At 41.4% G+C, this 25,395-nt stretch overlaps 1 protein-coding gene across 5 annotated transcripts in view; it reads right to left on the bottom strand.

The window, feature by feature from the left end:
- The window catches only part of NRXN3 (neurexin 3), a 1,034,251-nt gene that overhangs the window by 710,067 nt on the left and 298,789 nt on the right, over window positions 1-25,395 (bottom strand). For all 5 annotated transcript variants that reach the window (XM_009280739.2, XM_019472456.1, XM_019472458.1 and 2 more), the window contains one exon: window positions 1,507-1,710. In XM_009280739.2, the coding sequence (XP_009279014.1) occupies window positions 1,507-1,710 (204 nt within the window). The remainder of the gene's footprint in view (window positions 1-1,506; window positions 1,711-25,395) is intronic.

The raw sequence follows: 25,395 nt of genomic DNA, 5'->3' as shown, positions 1-25,395 counted from the left end.
TTTTTTTTTTTTTTTTTAATAAAAAGCAAGGGTTTCTATAGGCCTTTAGGTAGAGACTCTTTGCTTTTAAGAGATATGAACTTGTTTAAATGCATCTTCTTCTCTTCACTTTCTTATTCCAAAAGCAGCTATTAGGGTCTGACTTGCACTTTCAAAGCCAAAAAGACACTAGAAGCAATTTTTAAAAACAAGCTAGTTCCAGAGGACAACTGCTGGACAACATATTGCTCAGGTGAGGGTGAGGAACCCTAAAATCACCACTCAAGCTCATCTGTGGTGCAGCAAGACCTTGATAAACTTGCCATATCTAGCTGGGACAGGAGTTAAAAAACAAGAACCATTACTACAGGTATGGGTGTATAATACTTTTTTTGCCCTCTACAAACAAAGCCACTACATGGTTTGCTCCTGATATCACCACAGCAGGGCTTTGAAGATGCTGATACTGTTAGGTCAAAAAATGCAAAAGCTTGTTCCAGTGGGGCTTAGAATTTGGAAAGCTGACACAAGCTTTCACAGACCATGCACACATCTTCATATAGAGTACCCTACATATTAGAAGAGGTTTAACATTTCACACTATCATGATAGTTCTGTTTCTTTGACTCAGAAACTCTTCTTAGTTATATTCCTGGATTCACATGAAGCAACAATTTGCATGACTGAAAAGTGAAAGAAAGCTTCAACTCGTGTATTTGCATTCTTTGAAAAGGCTATTTGTCATTCAGTACAGTACTTGAAGACTGGCAAGAAAATGGACTGAGGCTAATCTAATAGTACATTCACTCCCAACTTTTTTTTTCATTGTTGTTATTGTTGGACTTGTTTCTAATTGTCTTTTTTTATTATTTTCTGGGAAAGTGTAACTCTAAGGAGACAGAACACAACTCTTTGGGATGGGGGGTGGTGCAATTCTATTATTGTTGCCTTCATTTTAATAAAGACAGAATAAATAAAAAACCCAGGCTTTTTTACTAGATATAAAAAGCCCTAAAGGCTGAAACATATAGCAATTAGAAAATAGAAATAATTAGCAAATTAGTAAAATAGATGAATTTGTATCAAACGCTGCCAAATTCTGTAAAGGGCATGGGATTCACAGGACTTCTGCTTGCGACCATATCCATTTTGCTTCCCTCCCATGTTTGGCTTTGACTGTTTTGAGTGATGCTGGATGAATGAGGGATGTAACTGATCAAAAGATGGACCAAGCAGCATGTCTCACACAGAGCTCACCAGTCCCAGACCAAGAAAGGAAACTTAAAAACTTAAAGACTTAAAAACCAACACTGTCCGTAACGAAGAACCGACAGCAAATCTTCATGCAGCAATGCAGAAGAGAATTTCTCTCCGCAAGGGAATACCATTATGAAGGTCTCAGCAATTATTTTAGAAATCAATCCAATCCAATCAAACCAACAGAAATTAAACAAAATTATTTAAAAAACCACTAATCACAAGCCCAAACTAATAGTGAAGGGGAAATGGAAGGTTTTTATACGATACCTAAATTGACCATAAGTTTGACACGGCCTCCGTCCAGCTCCAGGCGCAGAGTGTCTGCAGAGTCCCGTGAGGTGGTTGCCATCAACAGCCCATAAGCGCGCTGGGACATGAAACGGAAGGACACGTCTTCTGCTTCTGTATGCATGACCATAGGCATGATGATCTTCATGTACATGCTGCCATCATAGCTCAAGATAGAGGCCTCTGCAAGGAATCAGCAAACAATTGCAAAAATTGAAAAGAAGTTACACCTCTGCATGATCTTTACTCCTGAAGAACCCTGACATCTATGATAGACCACTGAGTTTACAGAAACCATACCACTCGCCACAGAAAGATATGTAACTGGGGAAAACCACAGCAATTGTTTAACTGCATCCAGCAACCCTATGTGGCAAGCATGAGCAGCAAACACAAAGATATGGTATTCACCACAACTGGAGGCAGCAGTGCTCATGGAGACACAATCCCCAAGAACAAGTGTGTTAGCACAGGGCGCTTTTGTAATAATGAGCTGGCAAAGCCTCCATTTTTCACACCTTCCAGAAAATGCAATCTCTTCCATTAGTCCAGCCTTCCCTAGCACTAGCTGTAATGACTACTTTAAATAATGTCTACAACACTTCTACTAGACCATTTAGTCTTGCCTTTGAAGGCTCAGAGTTCTTATTGCCAGTACTCTTAAGAGCTGTTGCTTATTTAGAGAGGAATTTCATTCCATTGCTAGCACTTGAAAGAAAAACAACTGTGTGAAGCAAGTTTCCTAACAGGTCTTCTCTACGTCAGATTTGTGTTGTTTTGTGATTTTATATTTTTCCCCTCCTTACTAACAACTAATGTTAGTAGAGCTCTGCTGACACAACCGATGGCACTGCAATGCAAATGAAGAAAGGAACAAACCAAACTCCATTGCAAGTTTAAGTGCCATTCAAACACACTAAAAGTCAGGAGATGGAGGCACAATGAAAGCCAGGAGGAGGAAAAAGAAAAAAACAGCAAGGAAATAAATTATATTTTCCTATCATCTCTGAGGATGTCAAAGAAAATGGGAAGTTCAGCTGAGGAAAGGAGTTATAGTACTTAACATTCTCTATTTGTTCAGGGTCTTGCCTGCAGAAACTGATATTCTTCTCTAAGGGGGTAGAATTAAAGTCTTGTGATCGAACTGCAGCAACCACTACAGCACGGCAATCATTGTTTCAGTCCAGGAATATGCTCCAAAGCATTTTTATCTGCAAAATTTACAAATCTACATAAATATATTAATGTATGAATCAGAGCATCCCTTCTCCCCACAGCCCACCCCTACCAAAGGCAGAGCTGTAGAGATTGCTCCATGTAGGACTTCTACCACAAAACCGCATATAAAAATCCCAGAGGTTAAAAAAAAGACCAGTTCAGCTCCCTAGGCACGTGGAAGGATGGCCCCGTAAAGCACTCTTACCAGTGCCTCATCCAGTTTAGCCAGTTTTCTCAAATGGTTGGGATTCTCACCAGGCACTGCACACACCCCAGAAAGCTAACACCCCATCTAATTTAACCAACTGCAACAACATGTATTTGGAATCTAGATGTTCTCCTTATGTTTCACCCCTTTGTCCTGTATTTCCCAGCCAGGCCACTCATGCTGACAGGATTGGAACTTCTAGAGGGAAACAGCAAGCTTGGCAGAGCCAATCCTTACGTCCTCTCAATGCCTAAATGTTAGATACTAGAGTAGGGTAGATGGAGGGGAAACTGAGAAACAGCCATATGTCCATGCTGGAAAGGACCCATGGCTGGCTCCACAATAGCCAGTAACAGAACTGCAGTGTGTAATAAATATGCAAATGAGGTGATAAATAAGGATATAAGTATCAAGCTGATAAAGTGACAGAGGACACCTGTATATGGTTACAAAACATTTGGTGAGGATCACTGTGGTTGTGCTGGTGCAGCGACCCACCGCGCTAATAGCTGGTATGCAGCACCTCTCTGGTCATGGGACATACAAACGCATTAAGAAGAAAACTTTCCTGGGAGCACCATTAAAATAAGATGGCTGTGAACAGCATCCCTATTCACCAGTTTTCTTAGCTACACTCCCCACACACTGTCATGGTCTGTACACACAAAGCTCTCTACAGACAACACCCACTCAGCCATACATATATCTTCTGGGTACAAGCTGTCAGTGCTGCCCTGGGGACTCACATCTTCACTTGGCCAAGAAACAGAGAAGGAAAGAAACCTTCTTTTTCAAGTTGTGGGAATGGTTTCTTCTCTTCAAAGCACAGTTCTCTTTCCCCTCACGTCTGCACCTCTTACTTGCCACCCACAGCTGCAAGCTGGAACTAAATGTACTGTATATTATACATACACTCAAAGGCAATGCGTATGTACACACAAACCCTTCTTACTCTCTTTCCTCTCTCTCTCTCTGCGGATTGTATTAGAAAATGCAGTCAAGCATGAAATGGCTCTTTTGACGCCTTCAGCTCAGATGTGCCTTGCATGAAACAGTTGCCTGCCCTAGTGCTTCAATAGCTGTGAGAAGGGGGTTGGAGGATATCAGGACTATGAGTGGGAGTAGCTGACACAAGTGCCCCAGCTCTGCTGCTTCCTTCTCCACAGTGCCATGCGTTAGGTGCTTTGGAAACATGAGTTTTTCTGCAGACACTAGAAGACAACAAACTGAAAGCGTGGTAATAATGAGTCTCTTCCCTTCAGAAAGAATTCATGTCCTTCAGCTCCACTGATCCCATTGCCAGAAAATTACTGTCCTTAGACAAGAAATCCCAACCATTATTATTGTAGTTATGTAAGAAGGACCTGAAGAACACCCAGAATTGCTGAAGATGGCACAAAAGTCTAGACAGTGTTTCAACTGCCACAGCAGCCTAAATCAGGTATTACTGTCCCTTGTCTGGCCAGTCTGCTACAAACAGGGAGCAATGAATCCTTGTAACAATAAGCAGATAAAATTAAATAGCCTGAAATAGTTGAAACAGCCTCCGCACAACCATAGGAGATGATGAGTTTCTGTTCTTTCGTGTGTCCTGTGCTGACCTGAGCCTGGCCCAGCTCAGACCACCTATGCACTTGACATCTTTTAAAAATAAAGAGATTTCATTCTCACTTTGCAAGTCTTCACCATCTGGAGTATCTGGGAGCTTTTTCAGCACATGTCCTTGCAAGCAGACCATTCCCTCCAGCTACAAAAATACCCCTTCAGAGAAGGGTATTGCCTAATAGCTGTCGTATGAATAAAACCTATCTCCTTTTCCTGACAGTCAGTCCCCAAAACTTGAGGAAGGCATGTTACAGCTGAGCAACACATACAGCAAATCTGCTCAGGGTTGAATGTAACCTGGCAACAACTAGGTGACCTCAGCCTCCTAGGCACCTGTGCTGGTGACTTCTGCCTGAATACAGGCATACATTCGATTGTCCTCGGCCATCTGCAGCAATGGGACTGTAATGCTTCTGTTCAGCACCATAAATACAGGCAGCAGCACAGTTATCCAAGTTTAAAATACATGCACATTCCTTCCACCCTTCTACTTTTAGGGTAGCTATTATACTTGGATGTCTCACAGAGACATGCATAGGAGCAGGGGTTGGAACCATGTTTCAGAGACCCACAGATTTGTACAGACAAAAAGATCCAGAGCGGCATTTATTTGCGATCCCAAAGCCAGAAGCTTCATTGCCATTAGCTTGGAGATGGGAAAAGGAAGAAACCAGGTGCTGATTCAAAACCGCCCTGACATAATGCCAGAGATCTGTGAAAATCAATATATTATTAGGAGCGATTAGCTTCCCAGTCTTGTGCTCTGAGACCCTGCCAGCTTTAATTTTACACTTAGCATCCAAAGGAGCAATTCACTGCTGCTTCCCCGCAAGACTCTGTATAAACCTCCTGGGGAGATGGCAACAGGCATATTCTTAGAATACAGAGAGAAAAATATTCAAGAGTTCTTAATGTTCTTTCTCCTGCTTTCTAACCTTTCTCTTGTATTAATCTCCATTCTTTGCCTCTTTCCTTTCTTCTCCCTTTTAGTTTTTCCTTAGTCTCCTGTTCTTCCCTGTGGTCTCTTTCCCCTGCCTCCCAGATTACAATATAGCTTTCTTCCTGAAATTTCCAGAAAGATAACAGTGCAAGAGGAAGGAAAAAATATCCTCCCTTCACAAAAAGTTTACCTGAAGTCACCAACGACAGCAGTTCAGGGCACATGACATATTCCCCCTAGCTACATTTGCAAGAGTCGGCTATTGCCACCTGCTCCCACTGAGCAGAGCTTCCAGAGACAAGTGTCACCAGCTGGAGAGGCACGAGACACCTGGCAAGGAGCAAGTGTGGAAAACACGTATGCTGGTTCAAAACTAAAGGGGAATATAGATCAAACGCTTCCACCTTCTCGCAAAAATTCAAATATCCTTAAAGAAAAAGTGCCAAAGCTTTGTATCCACAAACCAGATAAAACTTCCCTGTAGGCATTACACAGCACACCTCTTTCCCTCCCATACCCCCTAGCAGACACATGGCCACAAACAAAACCAGCCTTGATTTTCTGAAAACCAAAATTATACTTAAAACAAACAAAACAAACAAACAAAAAACCCCAGAACTGAAAAAAAGGCCTAAAAAAAGAAAAAGAAATCCTCATTCCTGTCCAAGTGGATTCCATACAGATGAATTTCAACAACAGAAGTCTGTCAAGTAATTTGGGGAGCCCAAATGTAATCACTCAGACTGAAATCTAACTAGGTCGCAGAAGATAATGCTCCTTTTTTGGTGGAAAAAATGTCATGGGAACTTGAAGTGCTCACAAGCTGTTACGACCTTGCACGTCATCTGGCAGGGTGAGAGCTGGGAGCTGCGGGGCTCCCAGGGCCGGGCCCTCGCTGCCCAGGGCTGTCCCACACACCCAAGGAGGTGAACACAACAGACCTGCAGATCATGGCCAGGTCCAACCAAGAGCCCAGGAAACATCATGGCGATGAGGCAGGCCTGGGGTCAGGCCGGGAACTCAATCTGCAGGCCAGGGCTAAGATCAGGTGCCGCAATTGCCAGGCAGGGCCACGGTGGCAGGGATGGGACGTGGGCCTAGCTCGGCAGGGCCCGTGGCCAGGCAGGGCTGTGGGGAGCTGGAGACCAGCCCTGCTGCGGCATCGCTGAGGCAGGGGCTGATGGCCCCAGGGGGCTGACATGTGGTTCTGGGCCGTGGGCAGGGTGGGGGAGCCCTGGGGGCCAGGCAGGGCCTGTCGGTGCCCTAAGGGCCCAGGCGGTGTGGAGCCAGCAGTACCATGCTCTGGCACTGCTTCTCACTGACCCAAAAGAAAAGTCCATGTTTACTAAATGCACTATGACACCTTTTGCAGCAAATTGGATTTTCCCTGGATGTCTCCCATTTAGGTGCCACTGGACCTCCCCTTACTCAGCCTGCCAAATAGGACAGAACAACTGAAAGGAATTTCAATGTAATTCACTAGCACTGAGGGACAACAACTGAGAACGCAAAACCATCTTTAAATACCTGCCTAAAGAGAACCATTACATTAGAAATAAGAATGGGTTTTATTAGTCTAGCAAAATACCCTGCAAATAATACCACTAATCAACCACTGATAGGTTTATTGTTCTAGTAAGAACAAAGCCATTCTGCTTTAAAGATTTCAGCCTGACAAGATGTCAATAACATTATCATCAGTTGTTATGCACTGGAAACTCATGAAGATAAAACAGTTAAAATCTCGGACACAGACAAACACAGAAATGTAAATAACCTGGACTGGTTTTGCCGGTGCTTAATCTCCCTCACAGACCAAAGTATTTCTGCAACATCACTCCCAATTTTTCTTTGCTTCAAATTAAGATGATGCCTTCCTTCCCTACTCCCAGTGGTTATACAGCTGCTTTACAAAAGGACCTTCGTATCCTGAAGCTCAGCATACCATTACCCTAGTTCCCTCGTTCCCTCACTCTGTTCTAGACTAAGTAAACCCCTTTCGTTCAACTTCTCCTAGCTTTTATTATCTAAAACTTGCCTCTTCTGCTTCTCACCTCTGGCTTCTCTCTGATTTGTATACTACTTTCTTAAAGTCAAATGCTCCAACTTGAATAGCATATGTCAGTTAAGACCAAACGGGCACTAAAAGTAGAATAATTACATAAGATACCCTTATCAGTACAATGTGTACAAAATATTTCCAAATGAGCAGCAAACAAGAGAGATAATAGAGCTATCTTCAAAGCATTCATCACATTTTCAGGGATGCAAGAATACTGGTGGAGCAGTAATAATAATTGTCACTTATAAGGCCGCTGCTATGGACAAAAATTGCTAGCAGATGTTTACATAGGCCAGATGACATCCAGATGAATATCTTTCATCAAAAACATTTTTTCAAAACCTTGCAAAATTTATTTCATAACAGTATTTAAAACATTTCATTACTTTCAACATACATTTAAGTCTGAAAATAGCCCAGAAGTGCAGGTTGTTTCATATAAAATAAGAAATTCCTGAAGAATTCCTGAAGTGCAAACCACACCTATTTATTTCTCTAGAAAGTCAGAACAAAATAAATACCCTATTCACCATTTCCCTTTCCATACCACTGTCTCCTCCTGTTCCAGTGTCTTATATATTTCCTATCCCTTTCCTTTGTGATTTTTCCAAACACAAGCAGAAATATCAAGTTACTGCAGAAAAAATTATTGCCTAAGTATCCACAAAATGGAAGACATACAAAAATCTAGGCAAAGAAGGCAAACTAAAAGCCCCAGCAACACATCTGTATGGAAGTGCAGGGTTCAGTGCAAGTACTATAACGTCCTTTTTCAGGCAAAAAAAAATTTAGCTTGATTCATAAAGTTTAGACATTGAAATGACTTTGGTTATGAATGGAAGCAATTCTGAATTTATTTCAGAACTACACAATTATTTTTTTTCTGAATCCAAAATTAACACCTTGCTTTTCTAGTTCAATATTATAAGGAGGTTATATAAAATATAATTATAATTATAATTATAAAAATCCTGTAAATCGGTCCTGAGAATTTTCAGCTCAAAGTGGGTGAAATCTCAAGGAACTAGTTAAAACTGTGAAGCTTTCACCATTGTAAGGGAAAATCACACCAGATTTTTGACTATCTACAACAAAAGCTTCAATGGAGACCACCTAAATTTTAAACTGACCTAGAGAAGGCATATTAGGATGCAGGATCCCAAATCTCCCTCCATTAATCAACCTCACAAGCCTTTGCACTCTAGATTCTAGCTTTGTTTAACTTCTGAAATGAACCAACTCTCCAGCTCCCAAGGCTAACCTATGGCTACCCTACAAAGAAGTATGTACCAGTTTCCATCAGCTTCAGGCTTGGTACGTGCTTCCTCTTCTCCTGTCATCACCACACACAAAAGAGGGTAAGTTAATTAAGGGGTGTTGTCAGGTGGGCAGTTCCAAAAAAAGAAAAAAAAGCCTTTAATCCACAATGAAAGGTAAATGTTATCTAATAAACTTTGCATCTCCCTTCTTCAGGCTGTAATCATAAAGAACTGGGTTAGGGAGGAGCTGTAAGAGCACTGAGTAGCACAGTGGAAATATTTGCAGACAGAGGAAACTGTAACTTGTAAATGTTATTGCTAGCCCTGGGAGGTGATGAGTGAGGCTATATTGCCATACTGAAGCTTGGCAGAGACGCAGGGGAACCAAGAAGGAGCACATGGGCTCTTCAAACTTACTCCAAATGTCACTCTAACATTTACAGAGCTGTGTACAACTGTTTGGGAAGAAATCTCTGGCAAGAAGGCTAAGGGTAGAAGAAGAATTGCTCCTCAAAGCCAAGGAGTGTAATGGGGAAGGCATGGGGAAATCTGCTACTAAAATGATAGCCTAAGAGTTTGCATTATATGGGTGATACAGTTTAGAAAGTGATGTGACTTCTGTTTAGTTCAAACATTTCTGAGTCCTCTTCATGGCACTGTCAAGCTGCATGAAGCATCTGATCACTGTCTTCTCAGTAGTCACTAAGAAAGGGGGATTACAGCAAAGATGGAATTTGGCTTGTCTCAGAGGTGTTCAGTGAAAAAAAAGAGGCAGCAGACACAAGTTGCAGCAAGGGAAATTCCAGAAAATCATAAGGAAAAAATTACACAATGAGGGTAGCCACACACTGCTACAGAAAGGCTGTAGAAAATCCACCCCTGGAAATTTTCAAAACTCAACTGGATAATGCCTTTAACAACCGATTCTGCTCTTGAAGTTGGCCCCACTTGGAGCAGGTGGTTGGGACAGAGACTTCCAGAGATTCCTTTCAACCATGATTATTCTATGACAAGTGCCAGAATGCACCGATTTCACTGGATATTGCACCATTTCACAGACATCACCTTACACCTCCAAGCTGCTACTAATCTGAGATGGAAAAGATTTTGTCTTGTGAGTTATCACGTTAATGGGCATGCTGCTTACAGCATGTTGTCAAGACTGAAGAAACCTAAGATTCAAAACTTTCCTCTCCTACAGGCACTGTATGTCCTTGGGCAAATTCTTTACCCCTGCTGAATCATCTCAGAACAATTACAGTTAGGAAGCAAACATATTATGACACTACTAAACACATCCGACTGCTGTGCTTTCAGTCCTTTTCTCCTACAAGCCACGATGCTCTCACTGAACTGGTGTGTCACATACTGCCAACATCTCCCAGTGGCTGCTGACTCTCAGGTGAAAATTGAAAGGCTTCTAAGGGTGGCTCTCAGCAGTAAAATTTTCATTACTTCCCCGAATTTCCAGGAGATGTGGGCTCTGCTATAAAATCCACAGATGTGGGAAAGCTACTAAAAAGGTAGTTATCGCCAGCCTTCCATCTTTGAAAAGCAAGGCTGTAATGTGAACTACATTCATAACCTTGTGTGAAAGCACAAACAACCTCCCCTCAGTTCTGATTTTTGAATACTGGAAAGAAAAACAGTAACTCATATTGCCTCTGGCTGTTGGTTTAAGGAAGGTTCACAGCATGGACCAGACAACCCTTAATTTCCTTTTCTTCCTTTTTCTCATCTGACAGCCCCAAAACCCTGAACTTCGTAAAGTCCTGGAAGGGGTGCATTAATAGGACAGGGAGCAGAGGGAAAACACGGGTCTACAAACTGTAGGGTAAACTTGTCTACAAAAATCATAGGTATACCATGGTGTTTTTGAAAAAGCAACAATTCTTCAACCCAGGAAAACTCTGACTTAGGAAGGGCCAGAAGAGAGAGACTGCCATGCTAAAAATAAGTAAGCAGAGGAGCTAGATAACTATTTATAACTAATGTAAGGCAAGCAGCTTCATGGAAATGGGAATTTCGCAACACTCACAAAGGCTGACAAATAGGTCATCTTTGGGGGAAGCCTGATACAACAGAGCAGGTAGCAGTGAGGAGGGTAACAACAGCATACATGCTGTGGAAAAATACAGGATAACATCTAATTTGGGGTTTCAGACTACAACTTCCAAACTTAAAATATAAGATAAACTAAGCTGAGTTTACCATACTAGGACCTGGGGGAAGGTCCTTTTAGAGCCTTTTCTTCTCCTATCGCAGAGCTGCTGCTTTCCCTAAAAACATTTGCAAAACCACTCATCCCGGGGTGGTGCCTGCCTGAAAGCAACACTCAGTCAATGCAGCACAGATAGTGCAGAAATGATGACACTGATTTCCAGGCATCCCACAGGCTCTGTCCACTCCTAATGAAGTCATCAGCAGAGATGCAACGGCCAGGGCTGCTCATCCAGCTAATTGCAACCACTGTCCAATTATTGCAACCATGATAAAGAGGAAAAGAGAAGCAAGAACTAGTAGTTGGCATGGGATGGCAGTTCATATTGCCAAGATCATGAAGGCTGAAGCAAGAGATACATGTTAAAGCCTTTAGATTTCACTAGCAGGTATAAGAAATTAAGTCCTACTTTCAAGTAATAGGCACTGCCTTTTGTAAACATGATTGTCCTGCAGACCAAATTCCACTGTATGACTCTGGTACCTGTAAAGAAATGTGTTTATAAAAAAAGGAATTTCAGATAAAAAAAGGAAGAAAAAAAGAATTGGCATAGGCATGTATGGTGCTTCTGTACTAATGATGACCCAAATTACCCAGAATTTCCTTGTTTAGACAATTAAAGGAATGTCCATGAGCTGTCTCTCTCTGACTCCAAACATGACCAAGTGCAGTTTCTCTCTTACAAAATCAGTATCTCTTGGTAAGGACAGAGTTAGCAATTCATAGTCGAAAACACTGGTTATAATTATGCAAAATCATACAGTTATTAAACTCCTACAAGCCTATCTCAAATGCCGAAGGCTGTGGTGCAGGATCTTCTAAGCGCATAGACTAGCATTCAATGGATGGGTTTACATACAACTGCAGCCAGCCCAAACCCTCTGTCCAAAACTCAAAGATTTATATTCATGGAGAAGAAAGTTCCATTAATCATCATCATCTTCTCTGAGCTCCCAGAGCCTCCAATGATCTTGATGGGAATTGTAAAAGGTAATAATCCTACTTCTTGTGGAAGCTGTGAAAGTTTAGTCAGTGTTGGCAAATTCTATGAGCTCCTCCAGTCAAAAGAACTGTAGATGTATAAATTATGACAGCAGCTGTGACCCTAAAACTTTCACATTCACCACTGTGCCGCCCATTTTATTCACTTTGAAGTTCAGGGCAGCAGTCAGAATACAATGAAGAGTGTCATACTCCAAAAGGACCAGCCTGATGCCACAGTTAAGTAAAGCTGAATCTTCTTCAGCTGCTTCTATCAGTAGACTTACTGAGATAGTTCCTGAGGCCTGAGTCTATTCCAATTCCAAACAAGGTCAAATCCTGAAATCAACAGGTATCTTAGACTGAAAATGTCATTTCTGTGCAGAAGATTTTCAAATCGCCTTCTACAGTATCTATGACTTTTGCTGAAATGCTTGGATCTCTCCTGCTCCTAACTGAAATTGGAAAGCAGTCACATCATTACCCTGTATCAAGACATTTGCATCCACTTATAGATAAGATGTAAGAATGTACCCACGTCCTGTATTGTTCTCTTTATACTAGATGTAATGGAAAACTCCAAGTTAAAAGAATTTTGATGGTGAATAACCTGTTATTTATCCTGTCTAAAGCACTTCTGTCCACTGTAATAAAGTCCAGAGGGACATTTAGTCTCCAGATTGCTAGCAGCAAACCAGATGTGATGTATTTTGTTATAACATTTCTGATCCATTACATCAAATTATGCCAGATTAAATGTAGTCCATCAGGGAAAAGGGTTTCTTCAGACGTGTAAATTGACTCAAACATAAAATTCAGTGTCTGCTTATCAGTGACTGCACCTCCTGCATGACATCACCTTCCATACAACTTCTTCACTTGATGCTAGGCAGCATACCTGCAGAATTAACTGCCTGGGAAGGAGCTTCACAATGAGTGGGCAGGTAATAAAAAGCTTCATTTCACCATGGTGTTCTCAGGTTCTCTAGGTTCCTGAATAACCTCTTTATGACCTAAACCTCCAAGTCACACAGACTAAGAGCAAGGAAGAATTGGTTCCCCCACTGCATCAGTGTTAGCCCTCGTACTTTTCAGGACAGCACTAAGGACGATACAGTCGCTATCCCTGTCCCAGGTGTGAGGTGAAGAATTCAAACATCAACCAGTCATTCCTAAAGACCAGAGTTCAGAAATACCTTAGACAGAGAAAAATGGGAGTTTTGCAGTCTCAGCCTAAAGATAGGTTTTTCCACATCCTAAAATCACTGTTTAGAATGATTTGCAGGGCTGCCTGTGCTCTGAGGAAGCCCAGGACAGGGGGAGGAATAAAGCTACCTATCACAAGTATGACATGTTTGCTAACCTGGGTGGCAGACAGGAAGTTCAATCTCTAAGAATAGATTCTGAATTCTAATAAAAATTTAGATGTTCGATAATAAAGTCAACAGCCACAGCCTTACTGCTCTGTACAGTGGAAAGAATGGCTTGCTTTTACCTAAAATCTCTCCCAGACTCTTAAGTGCAGGAGAGATGTAACTAGGAGAATAAATTGCAAAAGCCATCTCATTTAGCTGAGTGGGATCACAGGTAGGGTCAGGACAGTTAATCACTCTCTATTTGCTGAAAATTACCCATAAAGGTAATTAGATGCACAATTCTCTTGCAGCGATTAGCTCTTGTTGATATGCATATGAAATAGGTACCTAGTAAGAGTTAACTCTGTAATGAAAGGAAAGGAATGAATCAGAACAAAGAGAACATTCAAAGATGGAAGCCAGGGTAAGTTTGGGGGATGGCCAGAAGTTCAAATGTATGTTTGGAGGACTGGAGAATGCTTTCACATGTATTGTTTGGCCAAACCTCTGAAGTGTATCAGAGAAAGCGAGATTATTAGAATGGAGCCCAACACAATTTAACAAAGCATGGTAAAAGCAGATGGGAGCGTGGCTATCAGATTAACTGTGTATAAAGGCTGTGGCAAATCCATCACGAGGTTTTCCAGGCTCTGAGACAGCCTGACTAGAACTGGCCCTACCAGCAAATTGTGTTTACTTCAGAAATGAAAATTTTTCTCTTCCCTCATACAAGCCCGAAAAAGTGGTAGGGGGAGAAAGTCTGTCATTTTCTACTCTTTCAAATAGCATTTCTCTATAGTGATAAAAGCCATTAATCATTACCAATGAAAACTGGGGGGGGGGGAAGTAATTACAGCATCTGAAGGCATTCTTTCAGTTTTTCAACAACTTGTTGCTCTAGTGATATCTAACCCCTTCTCTTGGGCTTTCTGCAGTCTATACCCCTACTGTTTCTGCATCCATAGGAAAGGGATGAGAAAGCCGGGCTGCAACTCTGAAAAGGCAACCTTCAGCTGCGGGGAGCAGGGTTCAGGTGTTGCTCAGGCAAGCACGGGCAGATAGGAGCAGTCCCACTTATGTGCCCCTCACAACTGCCCACATCTCAAAGGATTCGCACAACCAAGCACAGGAGATAACAAGCAGTGGAAGCTCTGCAATAAGGACAGAGTGCTGGGGGAAGCCCACAGCTGTGATTTGGGGCTGAAGCATGCTAGTGGAACTTCATGTGAAACTGGTATCAAGCCTTTGTGTCCCAGGTGGCCTCAGATGGCCCCCAATTTGGAAAATATTCATGACCCCATCTGGAAGCCTTCCCACAAGAGACGTAAAGCTAAATCAAAGCGAATATAAGGAACAGAAGAACATATAGTCTGGAGGTTTCTACATTCAAGAGGATCCTGTACAATTTCAGAAATGATTTAGACAAAAATTATTTCATAACGACAGGAACTGTTTGAGCCTGAATGTAACAGCTGCCTATTAGGACACCTTCAGTTTGAAATTAAGTACATTGCAAAAAATAATCTAAAAGCAGCTAGCTGTATGTACTTTACCTGTCAGATTTCCCCCTCCTACTGTTTGTGGCATCAGAATACAGCATTTCTTTTTTCCCCATCTTTCATATTTTTCTTTCGCCTGTTACTGTTCAAAAGGTCTATACAAAAAACAGCAAAACCAGCCAGCTACCTGCACAAGGCAATAAACAGAGCACATCAGATAACTCCTACCTGTAAAACAGAAATCAAATTTCGTGATATTTTTCAAACCTGTTCTCCTTCCAATTTCCAACCAACTTTGGAAAACCACAAAACAGAATATGAACAGTGCTGCCAAACACACAATATCATTATCTTCAATGGGAGTTAAGGGGCTGACTTTGCCTTAACAGCAATTTTATCATGTCAGAACAACATTCTGCATGATATTAAAGCAACGAGGGTTGTATCTAGTCATATTGCACCCTTTCTCCTGGGAAACACACGGTTACACCTGCAGCCACTTGGTCTTCCAGAGCATATCACTTCTTCTTTGCATCGCATAAACACTCCTCCTGTGTCAGCTAGACCGAATACTACCTCCACAAAGGGAGGAACACACCAGAAAAACATAACCAAAGGAAGACAGGCAAAGCTCTCACTTTCCCAAACAGAAAGCCAAGCTCTGAGCAACTAAGAATACAACAGCTATGGGGTTTGATCAACAGTACCAGTAACCAGGCAAAGTGAAATCTGTGTGCTATGCACCAAGCAGGTGCTATTTTACTATAAAAATCCTACAAAATACAAACCTTTTCCATAACGCTTCAGTCATTGTGGCTCAGCTTTGGCTTGGAGGTACTGTACTTTGAGAGGAAGAACAGCCTTTGAAGCTTGTTCAGTCCTTAGCTTCTCAGATGCAATGGGAGTACTTTTAAACTGATGCTGAGCAAAAACCAATCTCTCACTTCTAAACCCTGAATGCACAAAAATATCTGCATATAATGTTCACTGAGAGTTTCATGAGATAAAGTTTGAAGGATCAATATAAACATTCCTAGGATGCAGTTACATTTTTTTATTTTGAAGCCTGGGATTGCAGCCATTGGTTTTAGCCTCTCTTTGTCTTTTTTTTAAAACAAGGTCTTCATCATGTGATCTTTGAAATAGCACTTCAAGGATATATTTATTTCAAAGTCTAACTTCCCTCAGTGTTAGCAGAACACTTCAGAATTAAATTTGTTTATAGATTCTAGTCCCAGCTCTTCAGGAAACTCAGTCATTTAATAAGATTGCAATAAGAATATGGACGTTGTGTCTGGAGAACATAAACCAAGAAAGGAGAACTACTGATTTCCCTCAGTCTGGGAGTGTGCACATTTTCTCTGAAAAGAATAGAAAGTTATAAAAAGGCAAAGGTAAGTATTCAAATATTGAAGACAGTTCCCAGTAAATGATGAAACTGATGGATTCACACAGTTCTAACCTTCCACAGCATCACAGTTCATTTCTTTAATTACTGGATTATTGATTTCTGTTTCTTGGGTCCTGAAAAAGCAAAAAGCTTGATCTTACCTATACAGTATAACTCTGCTGCGATACTGAATTTCACAGAGGTGCCTATGGTGTGGAAAGCAGAGTTAAGATTTCCTCAGTTTGGAAAGAGAAGAGGCAACTTCTCAGACTTAAAACATACATTAAGAAAATACAAGAGTACGTGAAACTGCCACCTAATGGTGAATCTGCAACTTTGAAGCAGGCTTAGCAGCCAGCACACAAGGACAAAATGCTGCTTTGACCTGTATGTCTTGAATTTGGATTGACAATCACCTTATTCAGCAACATTTAATTACATGCTGCCTCCTACAGCACTGGCTGCTGGTGAAGCAAAAGCGTATGTTTTAAGTGACAAAATATATCTTCACCAGGGATGTGATTACTTTCTCAAACTGCCAGATTTGATTCCCAGTTTTATGTCACAGATAAGAAACTGCACAACAAAGAATATAATAAAGCCAAAGTTCAGTCTTGGATTTTCTGAGGACTGATAATGTCATCTTAACTTCTGATGAAAACTACCAGCATTGGAGGAGTATAGAAATGCTACCGAGTTAAACCAGTTAAATTACTCCACTGATACCGATTTACTAGACATTTCAGCCATTCCAGAACCAAAGCACTTTCCTTTCAGTCAGCTATCATTTGCCTCATGATCTGGTGGTAAAGTTCCCAAATCACTTTCCTTGGTGACTCAAGCATAGGCAGACTTTGTGGCCTTGCTATGCACCAAAATGAGAGGAATCTAGTCCAAATGGGTCAGTATTTCCTTCTCCACTTTGCTGAAACAATATTTAATAGGACCTCTTTATTATGCTTCCACTGAGCCCCTAATAATGTTGGCCTATTATCTAAAGCAGAAGGACAAATTAGGACTCTTGAGATCTATTCAACAAGACATTTTGTGATTTTCCTTTATTTGATCTGAAAGTAGGAAAGAATGTAATTTTCCTCTCTTCAACAACGTATTTTTAGATCCTCGCTTAAGAAATTGTTACAAAACTAAAACCAATATATTAAAAGGAGGCTGCAAACAGAAAAATAAAACGTAATCAACTCTTGTATTGAGGATGTTATGCATCAGGCATAGACACATTTGGAATCTACTTCTGACAGTTCATCAGAGACTAACTCTACGCTATCACCAAAGACAGCTCAATTTACTCCCCTTTTTAATGTGAAAGTGAGGGCCAGTGAAAGCTGTCAGACTGACGTGATGGAAGACGAGTACCTAGGATACATATAGAAAGAATGCTTCCTTCATATAACTCTCTCTCCAACTTGTTATTATCTTAAACTAACAGAGTCATTCAAGAGTTTAAAAGCTCATAGCTTAATACATGAGCCATCAATCCCCATATCTCTGGAGAAAAGGGATGTTAAGCTCTTCACCCACAGAAGCAGACATGCAGCCTCTCTTGCACAAAGAGCGAGCCACTTCTCTCTGTTGTCAATATAAAGTGATTCATAGGCTCTTACACTGGGCTCAGTCATGTTCCTGAGAGTTGCAATACAACATCTGTATGGTACAGCGTGCTCTGCTTTCTCCTAAGGGTTCCTGGAGGGGCTGCGAGGGTACAGAGGGATCCCGGGGGGGTGGAAAAGTTGTGTGTATTCAGGTGTATTAAGGAAACAATACACTTCAGTATATATTTCAAGTCTATTTGAAGATAAAAAGAGTGTAAAGCTTTTCCCCAAAGCGGGTGCCTGTAGGAATTTAGCAAGGTCAAGTAAGCCAGCAGCTGTTGGGTGAGCAGAGCAGGCGATGGGGTTGCAGAGGCTGTGGGCCCCAGGGGCTCGTGCACTTGCTCAGACACTTTGGGGGCACAGTGAGGTGCAGGTGGCGGTGCTGCCTGAGGCCATTAGATGGCGAAGGAGGCTGCAGTTGACTCCTCACTTATGCCACTAGTGCTGAGAAGTACTTGGTATGTGTTTTTTCAAGGGACAGCAGAGTGGTTCTTCCTGGGATGGAAGAGAAAGCAAAGACACACAGCAAATCCCAATCATTTTTCTGTACAGTGTCACTGCCACCAGCCCTCACCGCTACTCACTGGGCAAGGTCCCAAGTTCCCACTCGTGTCTGCACAAGTTCTGGATCAGTAAGTGCTGTTTCAAAAGAAGTTTTTCCTAATTTACACCTGGAAAGGATTAGACACAGCTCTACACCACACCACAAAGAACATCCTGTTTTCTAAAATAAGCAGCTGACATACTCTGACCAAAGAGGGAAAAGGGTAGGTCTCCTAAGAGGATGGCTTTCCTGTCCTCAATTCCTGTTATTTGAAGTCTTCAGCACAATTTGAAAGCATTAAGACACTCTCAGGAATGCCTTTTGAACTGGCCTACTTTCACAGCAGAAACTGAGACAGAAATAGGAGCCAGTGCACCCAGCATCACACTGCAAAGCCACGGAAGTGCAAGGACACAACCCAAAGCCCTGAACTACTGTTCCACCACCACTGGGCTACTGTTCCCCCTTTTTGGATGATCAAAGAGCTACCTGCCATCTCCTTGTTGTACTCTTCATCAGACAGGCCCTGAAAAATTCTCAGAATATCAAACAAATTAAAATAATGAAGAGGCCAATAATTCCTTTGGAAACTGGAAAATAATCCACAAGCCTAAAAATAATCTAGATCTGTAAAGGAAAGAGGACAGTTCTTGACATCACTTGAAACATAGATGGTTAGACTCTTCAGATATAACACCTGTTTCTCTTTCAAATTCTGCAGATAAAGAGAGACTCAAAAGGGGAAGAATTGAGGCACAAGACAGTTTTTTAAAATTTCAATTAGCCTTTTATTTGGACTAGGATTTATTTACTGCAGAGTTAAGCATCTCTCATAGTTACAGATTCTCTATTTATATCTGCTAACTGTGCAAATTTCCTGCTTCCCTGATTCCAGACCAGCTGCTGGGCACAGCTGTGCTCCAACAAAGGCACCAAAACCAGCAGGATTGCTGCAGGACTGTCATACTTCCCTAATTTCATCTGCATCTGGAAGAGGAAATCACAGTGCTTTTCTCACTCACTCCTGACACAGCTCAACAGAACACCACCAATCTAATTTAAAAAACCCACAATAAAAGATGGCCGGTCTGAGAAGCTCCCAAGCTTCCACAGCTTTTAAACATAGCATTAGCACTTCCTCCACAAGGTACCAGGTTGCCAACACAAAGAATACAGGAATCTAGGTGCACAGTCACTTGCAAAACTCTTGGACAGAGCAGAGGACATCCAGTGAGCAATTAGACATGTGGAGAGATCAAGGCACAGAACTGCAAGCAATTTAGAGTCTGGCAACAAAGGAGTTTCTGTTTAATGGAAAGAAGAGAATGCAAAAGCAGAGCAACTAGGCAGAGCACCAAAGTGCCTCATCAACACACTGCAGCTGTATGACCACATACGATGCTATTTGGCATCTAAATCTTGAAGCGCGTTTTAGAATGTGAATTTCACATTCATTTGGGCATCGAGCTCAAGGTTGCAGCAGGATCAAGGCTGCACCTAGGAGAGGGGACTGTCACATCCTCTACCTGGCATGCACTACTGGCTACCTGAACCCTGTCCCTGCTTCCCCCCAGTCACTGACAGTGTGCTGGCTGTTGTGAATAACATCCTTACTTAATAGCCTCTTCACACTGTAGGCACATAACTTACGTTTTGGGATTTTACTTTAAGAGCTGATGGGCCCCTAAGCACTACACAGGGCAACCCTGAGGTTTGTCAGGATTTACTGCTTTTATGCATCAGAACCTAATTGATTTGCCAAAGATCAGGCAAAGTCCATGACAGAGCAGGACTAAATGCAAGTGAACTAAATGGCAGACCGCATTTTTGTTGTTGTTTTGGGGTTTTATGCTGAATAGCAATATTTGGGATGACAGCTCGGCAGTCAGAAAAGCCTCTGTCCTCCACCTCCCACAAAGGTGAACAGTTAGCACTACACTTACTTGCTTCTGCTCATACACTGGATAGAGAGAATGAGCCTTACACTAGGCTGTCCTTTACCAGCAACCTGGAAAGATCTTGGACACCTGTTACTCTTCCCTATGCTTCTCTTTCTCATATGAGTCTGTGAATACCTCTTCTAATTGAGATTTGAGTTTGGGATTTGAAGTTTTCTGGCAACAGCTTTTTCTTACAGTGTATTTGACAATACCTTCCTTAATGACATTCTTTTCTCATCTGATACTGTAACATATGCTACATAATATTGTTTCTAATTTGCCTAAACATGGAGTTTGTTCCACAATTCTTTAAGATCTAGCAAAGAAGCTGAGGTATCAAAATGTTGTTATTTTTATGCAATAAACTATTCTACCCTTCCTAATTCATTATGAGTATAATAAGTAATTACATTAAGACTCAAACAAAATTTACTTTGGGAATCAGTGTCTTGCATATCTTATAAATCTATTCACGTTCTCACGAATTGGGAAAACATACCCAGTCATTAGCAGGATTTAGAAAGAAAAATAGCTCTTTTGAAGTTGGAAGACATTTCCAGGTTTTCATTATTCTGAGGCATACATTTCACAGATCCATACAAGCTAGAAACAGAAGAGCTGGCTAGATCATGCAGCTCCCTTCCCTTCCTTCCCTCTTACAAAGCACATTTCATTAAAGCATGTAGCAGCCTGGCCATACTCTGCTGTTTTAGCCATCCTAACTTCCAGCGTCTAACTGATGGGATTTCCATCCCTTCTCTAGGGTTCCTGCTATAGCAAAACAAAGCAAAAAGAAATACAGCTCATTATTGGGATGCTGTCTATGATATTCACCATTTTCCTTTCTTAATTTAACCCAATATTCCACAGTTAGTGTCCTATGAACTTTCTTAAATAATTCCCCTTGCTTGGGAAGGCAGTCCTCCCATCAGAGCTGATTCATCATCCTCCCCTCAGGTTATCATTTTGCCAAGCAATAGGTACTGAACTCTTCTAATCTTTCTCCATAATTCCTCTCTTCAGCCTCCTGATTATATTTCAACTTTTTTGCCAATTTCCTTCATATTGTTGGATTTCAGTCTAAGCTGCTCAACAGCACTCTCTTTACACTTTTTTTTTTTTTTTTTAAATAAGAAATAGCCATCGAAGCTTGATAAGGGAATATACTTTTTGTACTCACATTTCTTGAATATACATTTCTACTCATGTGACTAGGATTACTTCTCACTAGCACGCCTGTAGCTGGGTATCCAATGTCACTTCATTAGTGCACAATTTAACTGGTGAGGAGTTGATATTCAGGCTTATTATCTTAGCAAAGGTCAATGGGTAAAACTATTTAAGGTTCCCTTCTTGTGTGCTCTGTAAATCTCATATCACTATTGAGTTAAATACATTCAGCCAATCGCTGACACACCATACAAAATCTCATCATTTGTTTAGTGCTTCATAAAGGGCAATGAATAATTTTACCTTTTCAATGCCAAAGAAACTAGAAAGTTTTTTCCCCTTGAGTGGCTCAAGTACTATGGCATTTGATCTACAAAAGGTTGCTTGTATACCACAAAAAAATCCAGCACTGTGTCTCAACAACCACATATTGCATTAGCATTGCAGGTATAGAAAAGTAGCATAAGACAGAAAGTCACTGCTATTTTAAAAGAAAATCTCTGACCTTTAAGGATTTTTAAAAACCAATGCAGGTCTGGGCAATGTTGTTCTTTTGGGGATATAAACTCAAATTATTAATACACAAAACCAAAAGCTGCCCACATTTCTGTACTGATGAAAAATAAAATACTATGTGTCAACTAGCAATAATAGGAAAATGAGTCAGATAACACAAAAATAAGTATCAATCACTAGGTCAGGTTTTCTACCTGTTCTCAGGGCAGGATGTCCATTAAGCTCAAGAAAAATTATGAAACAGAAGGGGAAAGATTAACAAAAATTAACATTTTGCTGGTCTTCAACTTTACTCATTCTAGAACCTGAAGCTCTTAATGATTCATGAATCTTTCACCTTGCAACCCTTCTATGACTTAGGGAAGTCTCAAATATCTGGGGTTTTCTGCAGCTGGGGAAGATAAGGCACAGAAAAAAGAACTTGTCTGTAGTGATATAAGCCAGAAAGAGAATCCCAAGGCATATTTTGTATACTTTTAACATATACATACTGTTATACTTTTGTGAAGCACTGAATTAGTGATATCCCATATATGTCAAGGCTTGTTTTGTAAGAAGCCCCAATCAAATTTACTCATTAGCCCAGCAGTGATGCTGAATTTACATGACACAACTGCCTGTGCTCACACAGTTCACCTGCAGGTACTGCCACTGGAGCAGTCAGCGGATAGTCTTGCAGAGCAAACAGGACTGCACACACCGTAGCACAGGGTGCTCTGTGCCTGATATACTGTGACACACCTTCTGAACAACACCTATGAGGCAGCTTTGCAAAGATTTCCAAGTAATAGTATTCGTTGTGCTTTTACCGCTGGTCCAGGGGAAATCGCTGTGTCTTTTAGCTCTCACTGCCAGACAACATTTCCTTAATGTTCATTTGTTCCTTAAGTTAAGGCTTGTACACCTTCAGTTTTGTCTTATAAGCACATCTTTACTAACTTCCTCCATGTATTAGTTGGAGCCCCCTGGATTCTGGCCAGGCATACAGGGAATGGTAGTTGAGTGCATGCAATGCTGGATAAGGGAAAGGCTGACCCGTGGGGAGCTGTACGGTAATCAGCTTTTCATTACTGCATGGCTGAAAGGCCAAAGTGATTCATCAGTGCTCTTCTGAGTGGGAAAACAGGAAAGGAGGAGAAGATGAAGGAACTCAGGAACTGACATGAATTATCTCTATCCTATCACAGTATATAAGTAATTGTCTCTAGGAACTGCTAATCAAATATCCCAGGACTATATCACCATGTCTGTAGAGATCTGCAAGTATTATTTTAAAGACATTAGATAGCTTTTTCAAGATGGAAAAAGTAGTTTAGTGACCTAAGAGTCTAATGACTAAACTATCTGATATCTTAGATTCAGACATTTAAATCCCAGTAAAGTAAATGCAACCCCCTCAGCCCGGGTCTGCGACTAATTACTTTTGTAATCTTGAATCTTACTGTAGGTACCTTAATTGCTCCATATCACAGTTTCCCAAAACGTAAAATGATAATGATATCCATCTCTTTTTTATATATGCAAAAATGGCACTTGTTTGCATAGGATTATCATTTTGCACCCTTATAAACAGTTTAATGCAGGTTTATTTAGCTTATTCTGATAGCCCAAAGACAGGTAAAGAGGTCAGCAACTTATTGGCTTTCTCCCAGCTCTGACCTTGCCTGTTCCTTGTAAGTTTGAAGGCTCCCCCATGTGCTATCTGTATGCAAGGGTACAAAAATTAACCCAAGCCCCCATCTCTGGCTTCTACAGAGAGAGGGGTAATACTGTGAGATTTGGCAGGCCCCACATCACTATGGCAGAGAATAGCCTAAAATCCATTGCCAGTGTGCAAAGACGGTCTCATCAACAGTGTCAGATGGGTTACAGTTCATTGCCTGAACACTTCTGTCTCACTTCAGTACTGAACACATCTCAGCCCCAAACACAAACAAGTTTAATGCCAGGACCCCCATATCTCCCCTCCCAGTTGTATCTGGGTGGTCCTCCTTCCTGCCCTAAAGCCCTTCTAGGTAGCCTTCACCAAGGAGCTGCTCAAGTGTGTAACCCAGGAGCAATGCTGAAGCAGAAAAAAACATAATACACAGCCACCTGCAGGCACCCGAACAGATGCTGAGTTACAGCTCTTGGCATGCACAATCTCTTCTGCGCCTAACAGGATACTCCCTTTCAAGGGATCCACATGGGAGGAGAAAGCTGTGGGTGCCACACTGTTTTCATAGGATTTTGTTGATCAACGCTTTGATACAGCACATTGATCCAGTGGATACAGGCCAGTATCCCTCCCTAATCTGAGCGATGGGGTGTCTGGGAAAAAACAACTCTCAGCAGAAGGGACATGGCAGCTGTTTCAAAACTGCTTCTCCTGGAAGACTTACTGACTGAGGCTTTGCTGGTGGCAGAGACTAGGGTATGAACTGTAGGCAGCACACACATACACACACACAGAAGGGTAAATGACCAGCATTTTAACTTTTATGGCTTCTCTCAGAAAAAAAACAGTGTAGAAGAGAATAGATGGGCTCAGCAAATAGTCACCAGCTAGCAAGAAAAGACAAAAGAAAAGAGAAATCACAGCAGTGTAAATCAACCTGGGGAGAAATGGCTAAATGAGGATGCTGATTGCTAATCTACATCCTGTCACTCTGACTTTATAAGCAGGCTAGCTCAAGAGGCCATGTGTGCAAAAGCAGCCCCATAAAAGCACTGTCTTTCCCACTCTCATCTGTATTCACAGCAGACCAGGTTTTCACTTTATGGCTGCAATGTTCTTGTTTCTTCTGCAGGTCCATTAGCACTGTGCACGTTGCACAGTCAATACCAATTCCAACCTACACTTTTCTGCCTTTTTTATTTGGACATAAGTCCTTCTGTCTGCTGGATTCATTACTCTTTGACATGGCTATTTGTGGTGTTCATTTATGTTTTGTTTTTTTTTAAAGCAGCCCAAGTGCCTTTGACTTTAAATAAAAATAAAAAAAAAAGATAAAGCAAAAACAAAGTGATCCATTTAAAAAACAGCATGAGAAATCATTTCTGTTTCTCTTTAATCCTTTTTGTTTTGCCTAATTGCTTTACCCGAAAAGGTTGCAGGCTATAAAATAACACAAGAAAAAGATACCAGCCTTTTGTTTGACAAAGCTCTATTAATTCCTTCCCTTGTCCCCTTTTCCCACATCCCAAGAAATCTTCCAGGACATTCCTTGCTCTTCTGCACCAGACAGGAAAGTGAAATTTGATTGGACTGGAAGGTGAGGTGGCAGAAGGAACCCAGCAGGCTTAGAGGAATGGCATACTAGCATTTGAACAAGGTACAGAACTGTGATGTTGCCTCAGTAAAAGGGAGG

This window comes from Aptenodytes forsteri, unplaced genomic scaffold, assembly GCF_000699145.1.
Source record: "Aptenodytes forsteri isolate BGI_AS27 unplaced genomic scaffold, ASM69914v1 Scaffold193, whole genome shotgun sequence".
NCBI classification, from domain to species: Eukaryota; Metazoa; Chordata; class Aves; order Sphenisciformes; family Spheniscidae; genus Aptenodytes; species Aptenodytes forsteri.
Note: the sequence above shows the minus strand (reverse complement) of the source record. Positions and strands in the feature narration are given on the sequence as shown.